This window comes from Hyaena hyaena, unplaced genomic scaffold, assembly GCF_003009895.1.
Source record: "Hyaena hyaena isolate Hyena2069 unplaced genomic scaffold, ASM300989v1 scaffold_64, whole genome shotgun sequence".
Taxonomy (NCBI): Eukaryota; Metazoa; Chordata; class Mammalia; order Carnivora; family Hyaenidae; genus Hyaena; species Hyaena hyaena.
The window spans coordinates 1295105-1309098 of NW_024080698.1; the positions used below are offsets into that span (position 1 = coordinate 1295105).

A 13994-nucleotide genomic window follows, 5' to 3' on the forward strand; every position below is an offset into this window, starting at 1 on the left:
TGCCCATGCTGAGAACTTAAACGGCACAATTCTATATAGACGCCTTTGCCACGCCAACAACCCAGAATGACAACAAATGCCACAAATTTATTACACTTAATTTTCAAATTAGAAGAGTTGAGATCAACGAGGACAGCAACGGGGGGAAAAAAAGTCCTTTGTGGTGAAGAAACTAATTTAAAAATACACAGGTTTTCCCTAAAGAAAGGTTTTTAAAAATTCAAGTCTGGTTAATTTTACTTACCGTGCCTTTTCAAAATTAACAGGGGGTTTATAATTATAACAAAAAGACTTACATACCTTATGTAAACAAGTGTCCACTACCCAATTGCACACATTTTCCAGGTCATCAGATACCTCAAGCCTAGATTTAACAAATTCACAGAGCTCCTCATTACTCATAACATCCCAGATCCCATCACAAGCCAAGATGATAAATTCATCCTCTTCTGCTCTTAAAATTTCATAAACCTCGGGCTCAGGAGAAACAAGCTGTTCCGTCGGGCCCTTGCCATCAACACACTTGTAATCATAGTCCCCCAGAGCGCGAGACACTGCTAATGAACCATTAACACGCTGGATCATTACGCTGCCTCCGGCATTCTGGATTCGCTCCTTCTCCCTTGGATTGCAAGGTTTGTGATCCTGGGTAGAAAAGCAGACTTGTCCATTCCTGTACAGAACAGCCCGGGAGTCGCCACAGTTGATAAAGTAGATGTGCTTGGGTGAGATCAGGACCCCCACTGCGGTCGAGCCGCTTCTGTCCATTCCGTTTCTGAGGTCGGAAAAGTTACGCATGTATTCGTCAATTTTCAAAAAGCCAGTTCGGATGCCACTCTTGACATTTTCCACGGAGGGCTCAAGAGCAGACCCTGATTTTCCCGCTGCCCTGAAGTCTTCGTTATTAGTGATGTGTTCTAATAAATGTGTTGAGCAGTAGTTTGCTACTCGGGACCCAGCATGGCCATCGTAAACGGCAAAAAATGACCAGTCTTCCAAGCCATGGGGAATACCTACAACAGCTGTGTGTGCATCTTCCATTTCCACTCTCCATCCTTGCATGCTGCTCAGGCCATACCGTAGACCATTCCCAGCACCGTGAGCATTGTGTTTCTCAGTTTTGGGTTTATCCAAAAATGCACCCATGTTTAATAGTGAATCTGAAAGGAAACAAAAATTGTCCAGGGTTATACGGTTCAAATGGTGAGAGCATATTCTAGTTTTCTACCTATCTTCTACTAACTCCTATCTCAAGTATGTTCTTTAGGATTATCTGAATTTACTGGAACAACGAAAAAGAAACCGAGGAAATTTCCCCACGTATCCTTATTTGAGAACAGCGTTTCTCAATCATAGCAGAGGAGCATCATCACACTAATTAAATCAGAATCTCTAAGGGGCGGGACCCAGATATCAGTAATTTTTTAAGTCCCTCTGGTGATTTATATGTGCAGTACGCTGAGAATTGCTGCTCCAGGAGAAAGGAAAACTAAGAAACAAAACCTGGTCCCATATTCTTAAACATTCACATTATTAGAGAACTCTGGAGTTCATACAAAAGTTCAGAACGGTGTGGCATCGTTCCCAATATATTAAATGACTAAAGTATGCTACTGTGTTTCGGAAAGACTTCCCAAGGCAGGTATTACGTGTTCCCCCAGTGATCCTGACAACCCCAAACTTTTTTAAACCATAAGATCTCCATTCTAAGAACTTCTGATTTGATCAAAGCTTTACTGTGTATCAAATGAAAACCTTTACCGGATTGACTGAAATCTCTAATTTGGGATTCTCTCAAAAACAATGTAACAATACAACTCTAACAATGTGCTACAAGACATACTTAACATTGTTGGGTTTTATAATCCTTGAAGTAGCATTAGGCCAACTTTTGCTAAGTGCTGACCGACAGAGGACTTACAATTGACAGACAGTACTACTAAGCCATGCTACTATGCATCCCCTTCCCGCCTGACGTTACTACTATTTTAGAATAAAGCTTTCCCAATTCTTGTTTTAAATTGCTATTTCAGCTGAGAAAGACAACTTAGATCACACCTAAATGCAAACTAACTGACTTACTATTTATCAGACCACTTTTCTTTTTTTCTTTAGATCTAACTTTTCAATTATTTCAAGGTTTTTATTTATTTAATTTTAGTAATCTCTATACCCAATGTGGGATTTGAACTCATGACCTTGAAATCAAGAGTCACATACTCTTCAGACTGAGGCAGCCAGATGCCCCTACTTTTAAATTTTTTTCAAGCAATCTCTATTCCTAACATGGGGCTCAAACCTATGACCCAAGATCAAGAGCTGCAGGCTCCACCAACTATGCCAGCCAGGCACCCCTCAAACCACTTTTCAATCCCATCTATCAATTACGAAAAAAAAAAGTGCTGTTATTTCCATCATCTTGATGTTCTTGCAATTAAAGTGCTGATGTTTCACATTTAAACAAATAGGTTCAAGATTTATTAAGAACCCCTAATTTTGAAAATTAAAGCAATAATTTAGAAATTTCTATTTCCAAATTTGTTTTTAGGAATAAAGAAAGGAGGGAAGGAAGGAGGAGTCTTTGATAGAAAGTTACAGGGAACATTAAGAATCAAATGGAGCCTGGAAGGCTGACTTTGAAAACCATCCAAGGAGCTGGGCCCCTAAACAAAGGAGCCAAACACTGTGAAATTTACACCAAGAACAGCCTTGCTTTTCTGCTGCTGCTTCTGCTCCCAATCCAATGATTCCTCTACCTGTGTCTCCCTCTGAAAGTCACTTGCTCAAGATTCAAAGTCCAGGAGATGAGTATTGGGCAGAGCTTACTTAGGTCACCAGCACGCCTACTGGCTTTGTCTGGAACTGCATTCTTCTGCAAATGAGTCATTTTTAAATTCCAAATTGATATTTTAAAGTTGGGGTTGTCCCCTGGGGCACCTGGGTGGCTCAGTAGGCTGGGTGTCAAACTTTCACCTCAGATCATGATCTCACAGTCTGTGAGGTGGTGTCCCATGTCAGGCTCTCTGCTGTCAGCACACAGCCCTCTTTGGATCCTCTGTCCTGGGCCCCCCTGTCCCTCCCCCACTCACACACTCTCTCGAAAATAAACAAACATTAAAGGCGGGATTGTCCCTTAGTGATTTAGTTTTTTAAACATGAAATATCATACGTATGAGTTTATATAATGTACAGATACAGCTAAAAAGAATGAACACCTATGTACCCACTATAAAATTTAAGAAACAGAACATTATCAAGATCACTGAAGTTTCCTATTATCCTGAATCTTATCATTGCATCCCTTGTATTTTAACTATTTGATGTGCAATTGTTTAGTTTCATATGTCTGACACTATACATTGATGTGAAATACAGTATGTGTTGCTCTAGTATTTTTATTTAAGTTTTTGGCTCATCACTATATTTCTGAGATCCATCCACAGTGATGTAGAACTATTATCCATTCTACTACCAATGAATTTGAGTTCTCATTTTTTAGATATAAACAATTAGTATAAAACAATGCTGTTGTGACCAATCTTTTTTTAAAAATTTTGAAGTTTATTTTTTTGAGAGAGACAGAGACAGTACGAGAGGGGGAGGGGCAGAGAGAGAGGGAGGGAGGGAGAGAGAGAGAGAGAGAGAGAGAGGGAGAGAGGGAGAGGGAGAGAGAGAATCCCAAGGAGGCTCCGTGCTGCCAGCAAAGACTGATGCAGGGCTTCAACTCACAAAACTGCAAGATCATTAAAAGTAGGCTGCATAACCGACTGAGCCACCCGGGTACCCCTGCTGTGAACACTTTTGATGCCCATGTAGGAGTTTTCCTAGAATACATACCACAATTCCCAAGTATTTAAAGTATGCAGATTTGACAGTTACTATACATGATGTTTTTTCCCCCCAACAAAAATCACAAGACAAACCATTACATTTCCATTTATCCCCCAAATGCTCATTTATTTGGGAACACTACTTTCTTTAAAACAGATACCTTCTTGGTAAGCAACCTCTATCTCGAATGGGAAGATTACGTATGTGTTTCTTTTATCTAAAAATAGCTGCATATGGCTGTGGAATTAGCAACTCCTATTTTAAGTTCTATTATTCTTCAAAAGCAAAGAACTTTGCTGTGAGATAATCAGTAAACTTCTCTGTGGCAAAATATACTACTTAGTTCTCATTTATAAGCACTGTAAATAACTTACTATAGTTTAAGGTTAAAGGTCTTTTTTTAAATAAAATTAACTACACTGATGATATGCTACCTGCTCCTTATAAACTCCTGGTTCAATTTCTTTGCAGTGGCAATTTACCTATGAATGATGCAGTGGATGTTTCTACCTTAAGTGACTATGATTTTTCTTCCATAAAAGGTTGTCTTTATTAAAGAAAACATTTGCTGTTGAAAATACACATTCGCCTAGTATCTCTATGCTTATGCTATTCACGCCCATTATTACTGAAACACGAGTCAGCAAACACTAAGGGGAAGGCATGTTACACCACCTATATTTTAATCAATTGTAAAGCAAATCTTGCACAATGTATAAGTGTTTTGATACTGGGTTCTTCAAATCAGTACCGTACAGGAGGCATGTTTCAAAGGCATTTGGTGACAAAGGAATGCATTAATTTTTTGCCATACATTCCATGTTATTTCAGTCATATTGACCAAGACAAATAAAACAAGTGTTTCCCCAGTGATATGGCTTTATGTCATTTTACAGTTCAACAAGAAACCTCAGAGGGCCTTGTAAACATTTATAATTTGGTGAAATTTTGTACTTTTTTTTTTTTTATGTTTTTTTAACAGAGACAGAGAGAGACAGAGGTGTGAGCAGGGAAGGAGCAGAGAGACGTAAGACGTAAACACAGAATCTTAAGCAGGCTCCAGGCGCTGAGCTGTCAGCACAGAGCCCAATGCAGGGCTCGAACTTGAGAACCATGAGATCATGGCCTGAGCCAAAGTTGGCCGCTTAACCAACTGAGCCACCCAGGCGCCCCGGAATTTTGTACTCTTACTGCCTGTTGTATGGCTTTATCAAACATCTCTGAAAAAAAATTACGAAGTTTTTGTTTTTTATTAGAGAGAGCGAGAGAGAGAGCACGCACACAAGCAGGGAAGAGAGGAAAAGGGAGACAGAATCCCAAGCAGGCTCCACAACTCAGCACAGAGCCCAATGTGGGGCTCAATTCCACGACCCTGGGACCATGACCTGAGTGAAAATCAAGGGTCATGCACTCACCAACTGAGCCACCCAGGTGTCCACATAAAGGCTGTTAACCAACCGAGCCACCCAGGTGCCCCCAATCTGATTTTTTGATAGAAATCTTTTATAGTCATTTGCTCCCTTTTTGAAGACAGCTTCATTAAAACCTGAAATTTTATGGAAACTTTTTATGGAAATCAACATAAACACATGTAAAATTCAATGTGATACCACATGACAAATACGAGAGAGAAAGTGAAAATTCTACCTTTCCTGAGGATCTCTCAGCAGCCCATTTGACATACTAACAGTATGGGAAGCCAGTGTCAAGCACTGCGTTAAATACAACTTGCCTTTTTCAAGATGAAAAGTAATAAATAGAAGTTCTGATTATTAAAAAATTAATACTAATGGCCTGTTCTGCACACCCATGTTTAGAAATCAGTGATGTACACAACTCTGGGCCACAGAATTTTTACAAGACTGAGAATGTCTGCATAGAAAGCATTATCTAAAGACTGAACACATTTGTCTCTTTTCACTGCTTGCTTTGAGAAAAATAGTGAACCCACAGCAGCACAGAAGTACTTACTTTTTCAATTGATATACAGTAATTGTACTATGAAATAAGAGTCTAAGAAATGATTTTTTTAATGTTTGTTTATTTTTGAGAGAGACAGAGAGCGAGAGAGAGACAGAGCGAGAGTGCCAGTGTGAGTAGGGGAGAGGCAGACACAGAATGCCAATCAGGCTCCAGGCTCTGAGCTGTCAGCACAGAGCCTGACACGGGCCTCAAACTCACAGAACCGTGAGATTATGACCTCAGCCAAAGTCAGACGCTTAACCAACTGAGCCACCCAAACACCCAGAGAAATGATATTTTAAAGGGGGTTCACACACCTGGAAGATTGGGAACTATTCATCTGTTTAAGTATTTGCTTACATCACTTTAAGTAATCACATTTTTATTAAAAAAAAAAAAAAAAATTTTTTTTTTTTTTTTTTTTTTTCCAAAGTAAACTCCAGGGGCACCTGGGTGGCTCAGTCGGATAAGCGTCCGACTTCGGCTCAGGTCATGATCTCACAGTTTGTGGGTTCAAGCCCCCCGTCAGGCTCTGTGCTGACAGCCAGCTCAGAGCCTGGAGCCTGTTTCAGATTCTGTGTCTCCCTCTCTCTCTGACCCTCCCCTGCTTGCTCATGCACTCTCGCTCTCTCTCAGAAATAAATAAAATATAAAATTAAAAAAAAAAAAACTCCAAGCCCAACATGGGGCTCAATCTCCTGAACCGGAGATAAAGAGTCACATCCTCTACAGACTGAGCCAGGTGCTCCAAGTAATCACATTTTTAAAAATCACTTAAAACGTTGCCCAGGTGTTTATATATTATGTAGCATTCAAGTCTGGGAAGCCCCTACGATTTCTCCTTAATGATCAGTGCATAAAATACAGCAATACATTATATTTAATGTATCTGTCAAAAGAACACTTTAACTTTGTTCAATTAATTTAAAATTAGATAATGGTACAATAGTTACTCATTCAAATATCCCCCCCACCCCCGCTCCTTTTTATTTTTGTAGGTAAACTACCCCCCAACATGGGTCTTGAATTCAAGACCAAGAGTCACATGCTTTATCAACTGAGCCAGCCAGGCACCCCTCATTCAAGTATTTTCTCAGTACCTACTGCATGCTAGGCACTCTATTAGGTACTAGGAATAAGATGTCCCTTTCCCCAAAGGAACTTACGATCTAGTGGAAGATAAAGACCAGTGCACAGATCACAAAGGCACACTGTAACACAGGCTACAAGGGGATAAATATATGTCAACATGAGGTGTCAAAGATAGTCTTAGGCATTTAAATCTTTTCCAAAGTGGTGCACTGAGGTGGCTCAGTCAGTTAAGCACCCAACTCTTGATTCTGGTTCAGGTCATGATCTCAGGGTCCTGAGTAGAGCCCTGGGACAGGCTCCCCACCGGGCATGGAGCCACCTTAATAAGATTCTCTCGTTCCCTCTCCCTCTTCCCCTCCCCTGCTCGCACAGGCAGATGTGTGATGCACTCGCTCTCAATAAAAGTAACAATAAAAAATTTTTAATTAAATTACATTAAAATGTGGGATTAAAAAAAAAAATCCCTGCCGCCCCCCCCAAAAGCCTAAGGTGAGATCTAAGTGATGGAAGTGGGAGAAGGCATTAGCCAGCACTTACAAAGACCAAAAGAAGAGTGAGAGCACAAATAATTTGGTACAGCTTGTGTGTATGTATGTGTATGTGTGTGAGTCTATACATGCGCATTTCAAAGGGCAAAGCAGCAGCACTGAAATCCTAAGAACATTATTTCCCACTGAAATGTCCATTATCTTCTTCACTTAGAATCATGGAAAAGTGTGCCAACCTCTTCTCGCCTAAGAAGGTAGTAACCCCATCTGACAGTTGTGCTTTTCAATGTGAAGAACATATCTGGGGGCAAGTTCTAAAGGTCCTAAAATTTAGATGAGTATCTACAATTTGCATTCTTCTATAGAATAAGCCTCCACATAAAAAATTTGATACCTTTGCGTGTGCTTACAAACCCACTCTGGAAGGGAATGGGGGTGGACAACCTTTACATAAAACAAGTCAAATTTCACTGAAGAGATACTTTGAAGGGCTGTTCAAATACTCCCATTGAAATGTTACTACAATGTTCAAACAGGCCAAATACATGCAAATACACATACTCAAAAGGTACTCATACTACTCATCGCCAGATAATTAAAACGGCTACAAAACTGAATTTCAGGTTCCCTTTTTCTTTTTTTAATATTTATTTAAGTAATCTCTACACCCAACACAGAGCTCAAACTCACGACCTCGAGATCAAGAGTCTAACTGAGCCAGCCAGGTGCCTCTTAGGTTCCCCTTTTTTCTAAATCCCTCTTTAGTTCATTCAAAATCATCTCCGCTGCTTAGATCAAATGGATCCACAGGACAGAGGCTTTTTCCTCTCTTTTTCTCTTAACCATATCCAGGGACTAGGACATCATCTAAAGAGGGACACACTTAGTTCAAAGCTGCCCCCAGTTTACAATCAAACCCAAATATACTTCACATTTATAAACAAAACTGACAGCACAGTAGGAAAACACTTAATAATGGGTCATTAAAGAATATAGCTTCATTTTCTCAAATAACAAGTCACTTAGTCACTTATAAAAGGGAGGGGGGGAAACACATATTGCACTACACATTTCCAATAACGGACAGTTCTAGAGCCTCAATTCAAAAGCAGAACTGTTTTGTCTACCGTAATTTGGACACTAAATTATTTTCAAACCGTGCATTCCCCTGCCCTTAATTATCCTCTACCTATGCAAAGCTACCTTCTTCCAGAAGTGTCAGATTCGGGTCTTACCTCTTCTAGAAATCCTTTCTGTGTGGCGCTCTATCTACTAAACCTCATTAACACTTATGTCCTTCCCATCCATTTAGTACACGCTACTTTGCATAATCAACGGCCCCTCTGTGGGTGCTACTTCCCCAAACAGCATGTTTATTTTCCTGCAAAAACACATACTGAATAATGCTAGATTTTTTAAGAAACAGCTTGAGAGAAGTGATTTTACAAAGCAACACTTCCATCCCCAAAAAGGGATAAATGTTATGTGGCCTTTACCATAAGGCCATATTCTCCCTAGTAACTGACACAGATTCCATGAAGGACATGCCTTGTCTTACACCGAAAAGAGAAAGGTCTTAAGCAAAAAACACGTGAAGTTGTCACTCCAGTGTCATAGAAGAGCCTCTCTCATTCTGTCAGAGAAAAGACTTCCAGGGAAGACAGTATCCAGGTATGGGATGCAGGGTAATGAATGAAACCGTGCATTCCAGAAGACAAGGCATCAACTAAATTGTAGTTTTGGTTATTGAACTATATGTTTAGTTTCCTTTGGAGTTCTTCTACCTTAAATACAGCTTAAAAGTTCTTACTTCTCTCAATGATCTTATGTCAAATTAAGGGGGAAAGACTCACACACACGTTCTAGAGAAGGCTCTAAACTTAAACTGAATGTTCTCTGCCTCCCTTAAGGCAGTGATAACAGGGGGCAATAGTGATAAGGGAAAGTCTCCCAAAAGTGACAGAAACATTGGCTGAAGCGAAGAGCTAGGAATGAAATTTCTGGCCACTCCTATCTGCTTGGACCACTTTTTGTTTTTAAAGAATAGTTTACTCACACATCATAGTCATAAACTCACTTTAACTGTTAATTAACCAGTTCATTTCGTAGGATCTTAGAAGGTTCGGGCATGGAAATTTTCTCATATGAATGATAAAAACATTAGAGCAGATTATGACCAAGTGCCATATTTTATTGAGATAATCTGGAAAAGCTTCATACAACAGAAAGTCCAGAAAACAAACTGGACAAACATTTTGACAAGTCTAAATCTGAAAAGACTAAACGAAATGGTCCCAAAAGAACCAAGAAACCTGTAATGCTTAGAAGAGTATTTTCTGATAATAACTAAAAGCATACTAACTTGCATCCAAAATACACCTTCACTAAATATACCATCTTAAGACAACTAACTGTAGGAAAGAAGGAACTGAGTGCCTAAACATTGGGTTTGATTCTTGGCTCTACCAAGTATCTGTTTCCCTGGCGGGGGGAGGGAGGGGAGGCTGTACAAAACAATATCGAGCATTTCTTCCTGTTCTGAAATTCTATGTGGTTAGAGTCTGACTGGTAAGCAAACTACCAACTGCTGACAACAAATACAAAATTACAGGACATGGTAAGACCAAACTACAGTGAACAGTGGACAGCACCGTGCCACTGAGCAAGTCTGTATTTCATTTGCAATATCGGATAAATACAAGTAAAATAAAGTAAATAAACTAAGGGCTTTAAATAGATCTCTTGCTTTCGGAATGAAAGTTGGATAACTTATTAGGCTTACTGCCCAAGGCTCCCAAAAGACAGCAAACATATCCTCTTCTCCAACTTGAAAAAAACAAAACCTCAAGTCAAGCATGTCCTCTCCTATGATATCTTACACACTACTTCAGTCAATCAAAAGTATTTATCAGGGCACCAAGGTGGCTCAGTCAGTTGTGTCTGACTTCAGCTCAGGTCATGATCTCATGGTTCCTGAGTTCAAAGCCCCTCTGTGCTGACATCTCAGAACCTGAGGCCAGCATCAGATTCTGTGCCTCCCTCTCTCTCTGCTCCTCTCCACTCATACTCTGGTCTGTCTCCCTCCACCCCCCCCAAGAATAAATAAATATTAAAAAAAATTTTTTTTATGTCTTTATTTTGAGAGCAGAGAACAGGCAGGGGAGGGTCAGAGAGAGAGAGAGGAAGACACAGAATCTGAAACAGGCCCCAGGCTCTGAGTTATCAGCACAGAGCCCGATGCGGGGCTCAAACCCACGGACTGTGAGATCATGACCTGAGCCGAAGTCAGACACTTAACTGACGGAGCCACCCAGGTGCCCCTTCAAAAAATATTTTACAAAGTACTTATCACCTTTCTGAACTCCTGGAAGTAGTGTCATATACAAGGCAATCAACTCTTAACTGCTTTATGCAATCCTTACAGTAAATGATAACATTTATATCATTCCAAATGTATTCCTATGTCAAATGGTACCAAGTTTCAGTTTCAACTTTCTATTCAAACCAAAAGCAGGGTTCTTACTGGAACTTACTATTAAGCAGAACTAAGCTTGCTTCTTATTACATTTTCATTATTCACCCAATTTGGATTTTGCTTTTTTTAAGGACAGAGTCACTAATTTGGCATGGTTATCTCTTTGAAAAGTTTAGTTTTACACTTTATGTAAAGAAAGTTAATGCTTTTCCACGTTGCTGCTGTCTACCTTGAAGAATGACTGTTGACTAAATAAATAGAAGGGAGTAACATTTTGGTAGAAAACACCTCTGAAATCCCTCTAGACTGTAGGGGACTTAAAAAAAAATTTTTTTTTTAATGTTTTTTATTTTTTTCTGAGAGAGAGAGAGAGAGAGAGAGAGAGAGACAGTGTGAGCAGGGGAGGGCCAGAGAGGGAGACAGAATCTGAAACAGGCTCCAGGCTCTGAGCTAGCTGTCAGCACAGAGCCCGACGCGGGGCTCGAACCCACGAACCGTGAGATCATGACCTGAGCCGAAGTCTGACGCTTAACCGACTGAGCCACCCAGGTGCCCCTGTAGGGGACTTTTAAGTCCATAAAGATACGGTCAGTGAGAGTGAAGACAACAGCAACCACACTGTGAAGCCTGGGAAGCAGCAGAACCAAGACTCTGAACGTCATGGAATGCTAAGTTAACCGCTAAGCAAATTGTGGGGAAACAAGCGGCACCCTACTTTAACCTGCAACGTGGAGGTACTGTGGGGAGTGGGGGTGAATCCGGGCCTAACAACAAGAGGACTGATGCAAAGTCTACTGAGGAAGCAGGCACGCTTTCCAGAATTCTCCTCTGTGGGTCAGCGCTGCAGCCGAATGAAGGAATACCACCCCTCACCTCAGAAAGACATGGAAGTTTATTTGTGAAGAAGGTAAAATAGAACTTTGGGAACTGGAGAACACTAGGCTGAGATGAGGGCTGGAAACTAGCCTCAAAACATAAAATTAAGTTATAGTTTACATATTTATTGTTTGATATGCTAGGCTTTTTCAGACACTTCAGTTCCCCAACTGCTGGCAATCAAATGCATACTCTCTAAATAAAAGATGAAAAGAGGCTTATTTATACTCTAGACCTTCACTAGCTCTATGGTAAAGATCTAAGGTGCTGACACCGGAGGTTACTCAAAAAAGTAGATCAAATTCATCCCACAGTGCCTCCCACCGCCAATCAACCCTATGGATGGGCATGGAGCTTCCAATCATCTACTCAAGGTCCCCGTTAAAATCCAAGCAGACAGTCCATGGCCCAACATTGGTGAATATTCCTAATAGAAGAGGGGCCAACACAAGCAGAAAAGGGCAGCTTGGAAAAGAAAAGCCTAGAAAGGGATTAGGTTGGGCAAAGAAAAATTCATCACAGAAAGAGGAGGAAAGAAGCACACAGCCAAACTCCTTTCAGAAAGGTAAGAGATTTTGATTCCATGAAATAACAGGATGTGATTAAAAGGAAAAATAAAACAGTCAGAGCTCCTGTAAAGTGAAAACATAATCATAGAAGAGAAAGCTGGGAAAATGAAAGTTGAGGGAAATTCCCAGAAATTGGAGCACAAGACAGATGGTACCACAGGAGAGGATCGCCCTAGGAGATTCAAGAGCCAAAAACTGGGAGTATGAGAACAGAGAACACTGAGGAGAAGGAAGGGAGGCACACCATGAGATGCTGACGGTTCGGTTCCAGATGACGGCAACAAGCAAGCCCCGCAATAAAGCTAGAAGAACGAATTTTTTTGTTTCCAGTGCAATTATGTTTATACTGTGCTGTAGTCTATAAAGTGTGCAACAGCAATATGTCTTAAAAAACAAAATGTATATACCTTAATTAAAAAATACTTTAGGGGTGGCGCCTGTGTGGTTCAGCTGGCTAAGCGGACAACTTCATTCAGCTCAGGTCAAGATCTCACAATTCATGGGTTCGAGCCCTGCATCGGGCTCTGTGCTGACAGCTCAGAGCCTGGAGCCTGCTTCGGATTCTGTGTCTCCCTCGCTCTCTGCCCCTCCCCTGCTCATGTTGTCTGTCTGTCTGTCTCTCTCTCTCAAAAATAAATTAACATTTAAAAAGTACTTTAGGGGCACCTGAGTGGCTCAGCTGGTTAAAGCATTCAACTCTTGGTTTTGGCTCAGGTCATATTTCATGGACAGTGCGGAGCCTGCTTGGGATTCTCTCCCTCCCTCTCTCTCTCAAAATGAATTTAAAAAGAAAACAAAACAAAACAAAAAACTATTGCTAGGTGGCCCGGGTGGCTCAGTTGGTTGAGCATCCAGCTTTGGCTCGGGTCATGATCTCATGGTTTGTGAGTCTGAACCACACACAGGACTCGCTGCTGTCAGAGCAGAACCTGCTTTGGATCCTTCGCCCCCCTCCCTCTGCCCCTGCTCCATCTGCACGCATGTGCATGCTCTCTAAAATAAACATTAAAAAAAATTCTTTATTGCTAAAAACCATTATCTAAGCTCTCAGTGAATCACAATCACCATAACATAAATTGTTATGGTGATCTGTGATCGTGGTCACAGATCACCATAACAATTATAATAATAATAATGGAAAAGCTTGAAATTGCAAGAATTACCAATATGTGACAAACACAACTTCAATATATAATAATCACAGTATCTGTGAAGCTCAATAAAATGAGGTATGCCTGTAGTTTATAAAAATTATGTAAGAAAACTTTCACACTGAAGTTTGAATGAATTTCAGTTCATTCCACTTCCACACATGAATTTCAAAATTGAAAAAGCCCATGAAACAGACATTTACAAAGGCACATTACCAAACTTTCAGAACAATGGAGATGGATATAAGAGTGTATCAACTATCTGAAAAAAGGTTTAATTCAAAAGCTGAAGGATCAGAATGCCACTGGTCTCAACAGGGGGTTGAATTAGCGATTAGAACATCAAACACTAAACAAAACTTATTAATAATTCCAAGAAAACAAGAAACTGCAGGAAATAAATAAAAAGCAATCCTATTTAGGAAAAAAATAAAGAATGAGAGAGTATGTTTATGGTTAGAGTAGTGAAATTGAAAGAGATAGATTTCATCTACAGGAATGGGACAGATACTTCCTAGAACTACCAAAAAATAATCAAATAGCACATTAG

At 40.3% G+C, this 13994-nt stretch overlaps 1 protein-coding gene across 4 annotated transcripts in view; it reads right to left on the bottom strand.

Moving 5' to 3' along the window:
• The window catches only part of PPM1B (protein phosphatase, Mg2+/Mn2+ dependent 1B), a 95373-nt gene that overhangs the window by 37556 nt on the left and 43823 nt on the right, over nt 1-13994 (bottom strand). For all 4 annotated transcript variants that reach the window (XM_039232387.1, XM_039232388.1, XM_039232386.1 and 1 more), the window contains exon 2: nt 301-1160. In XM_039232387.1, the coding sequence (XP_039088318.1) occupies nt 301-1146 (846 nt within the window). In that variant the 5' untranslated portion in view covers nt 1147-1160. The remainder of the gene's footprint in view (nt 1-300; nt 1161-13994) is intronic.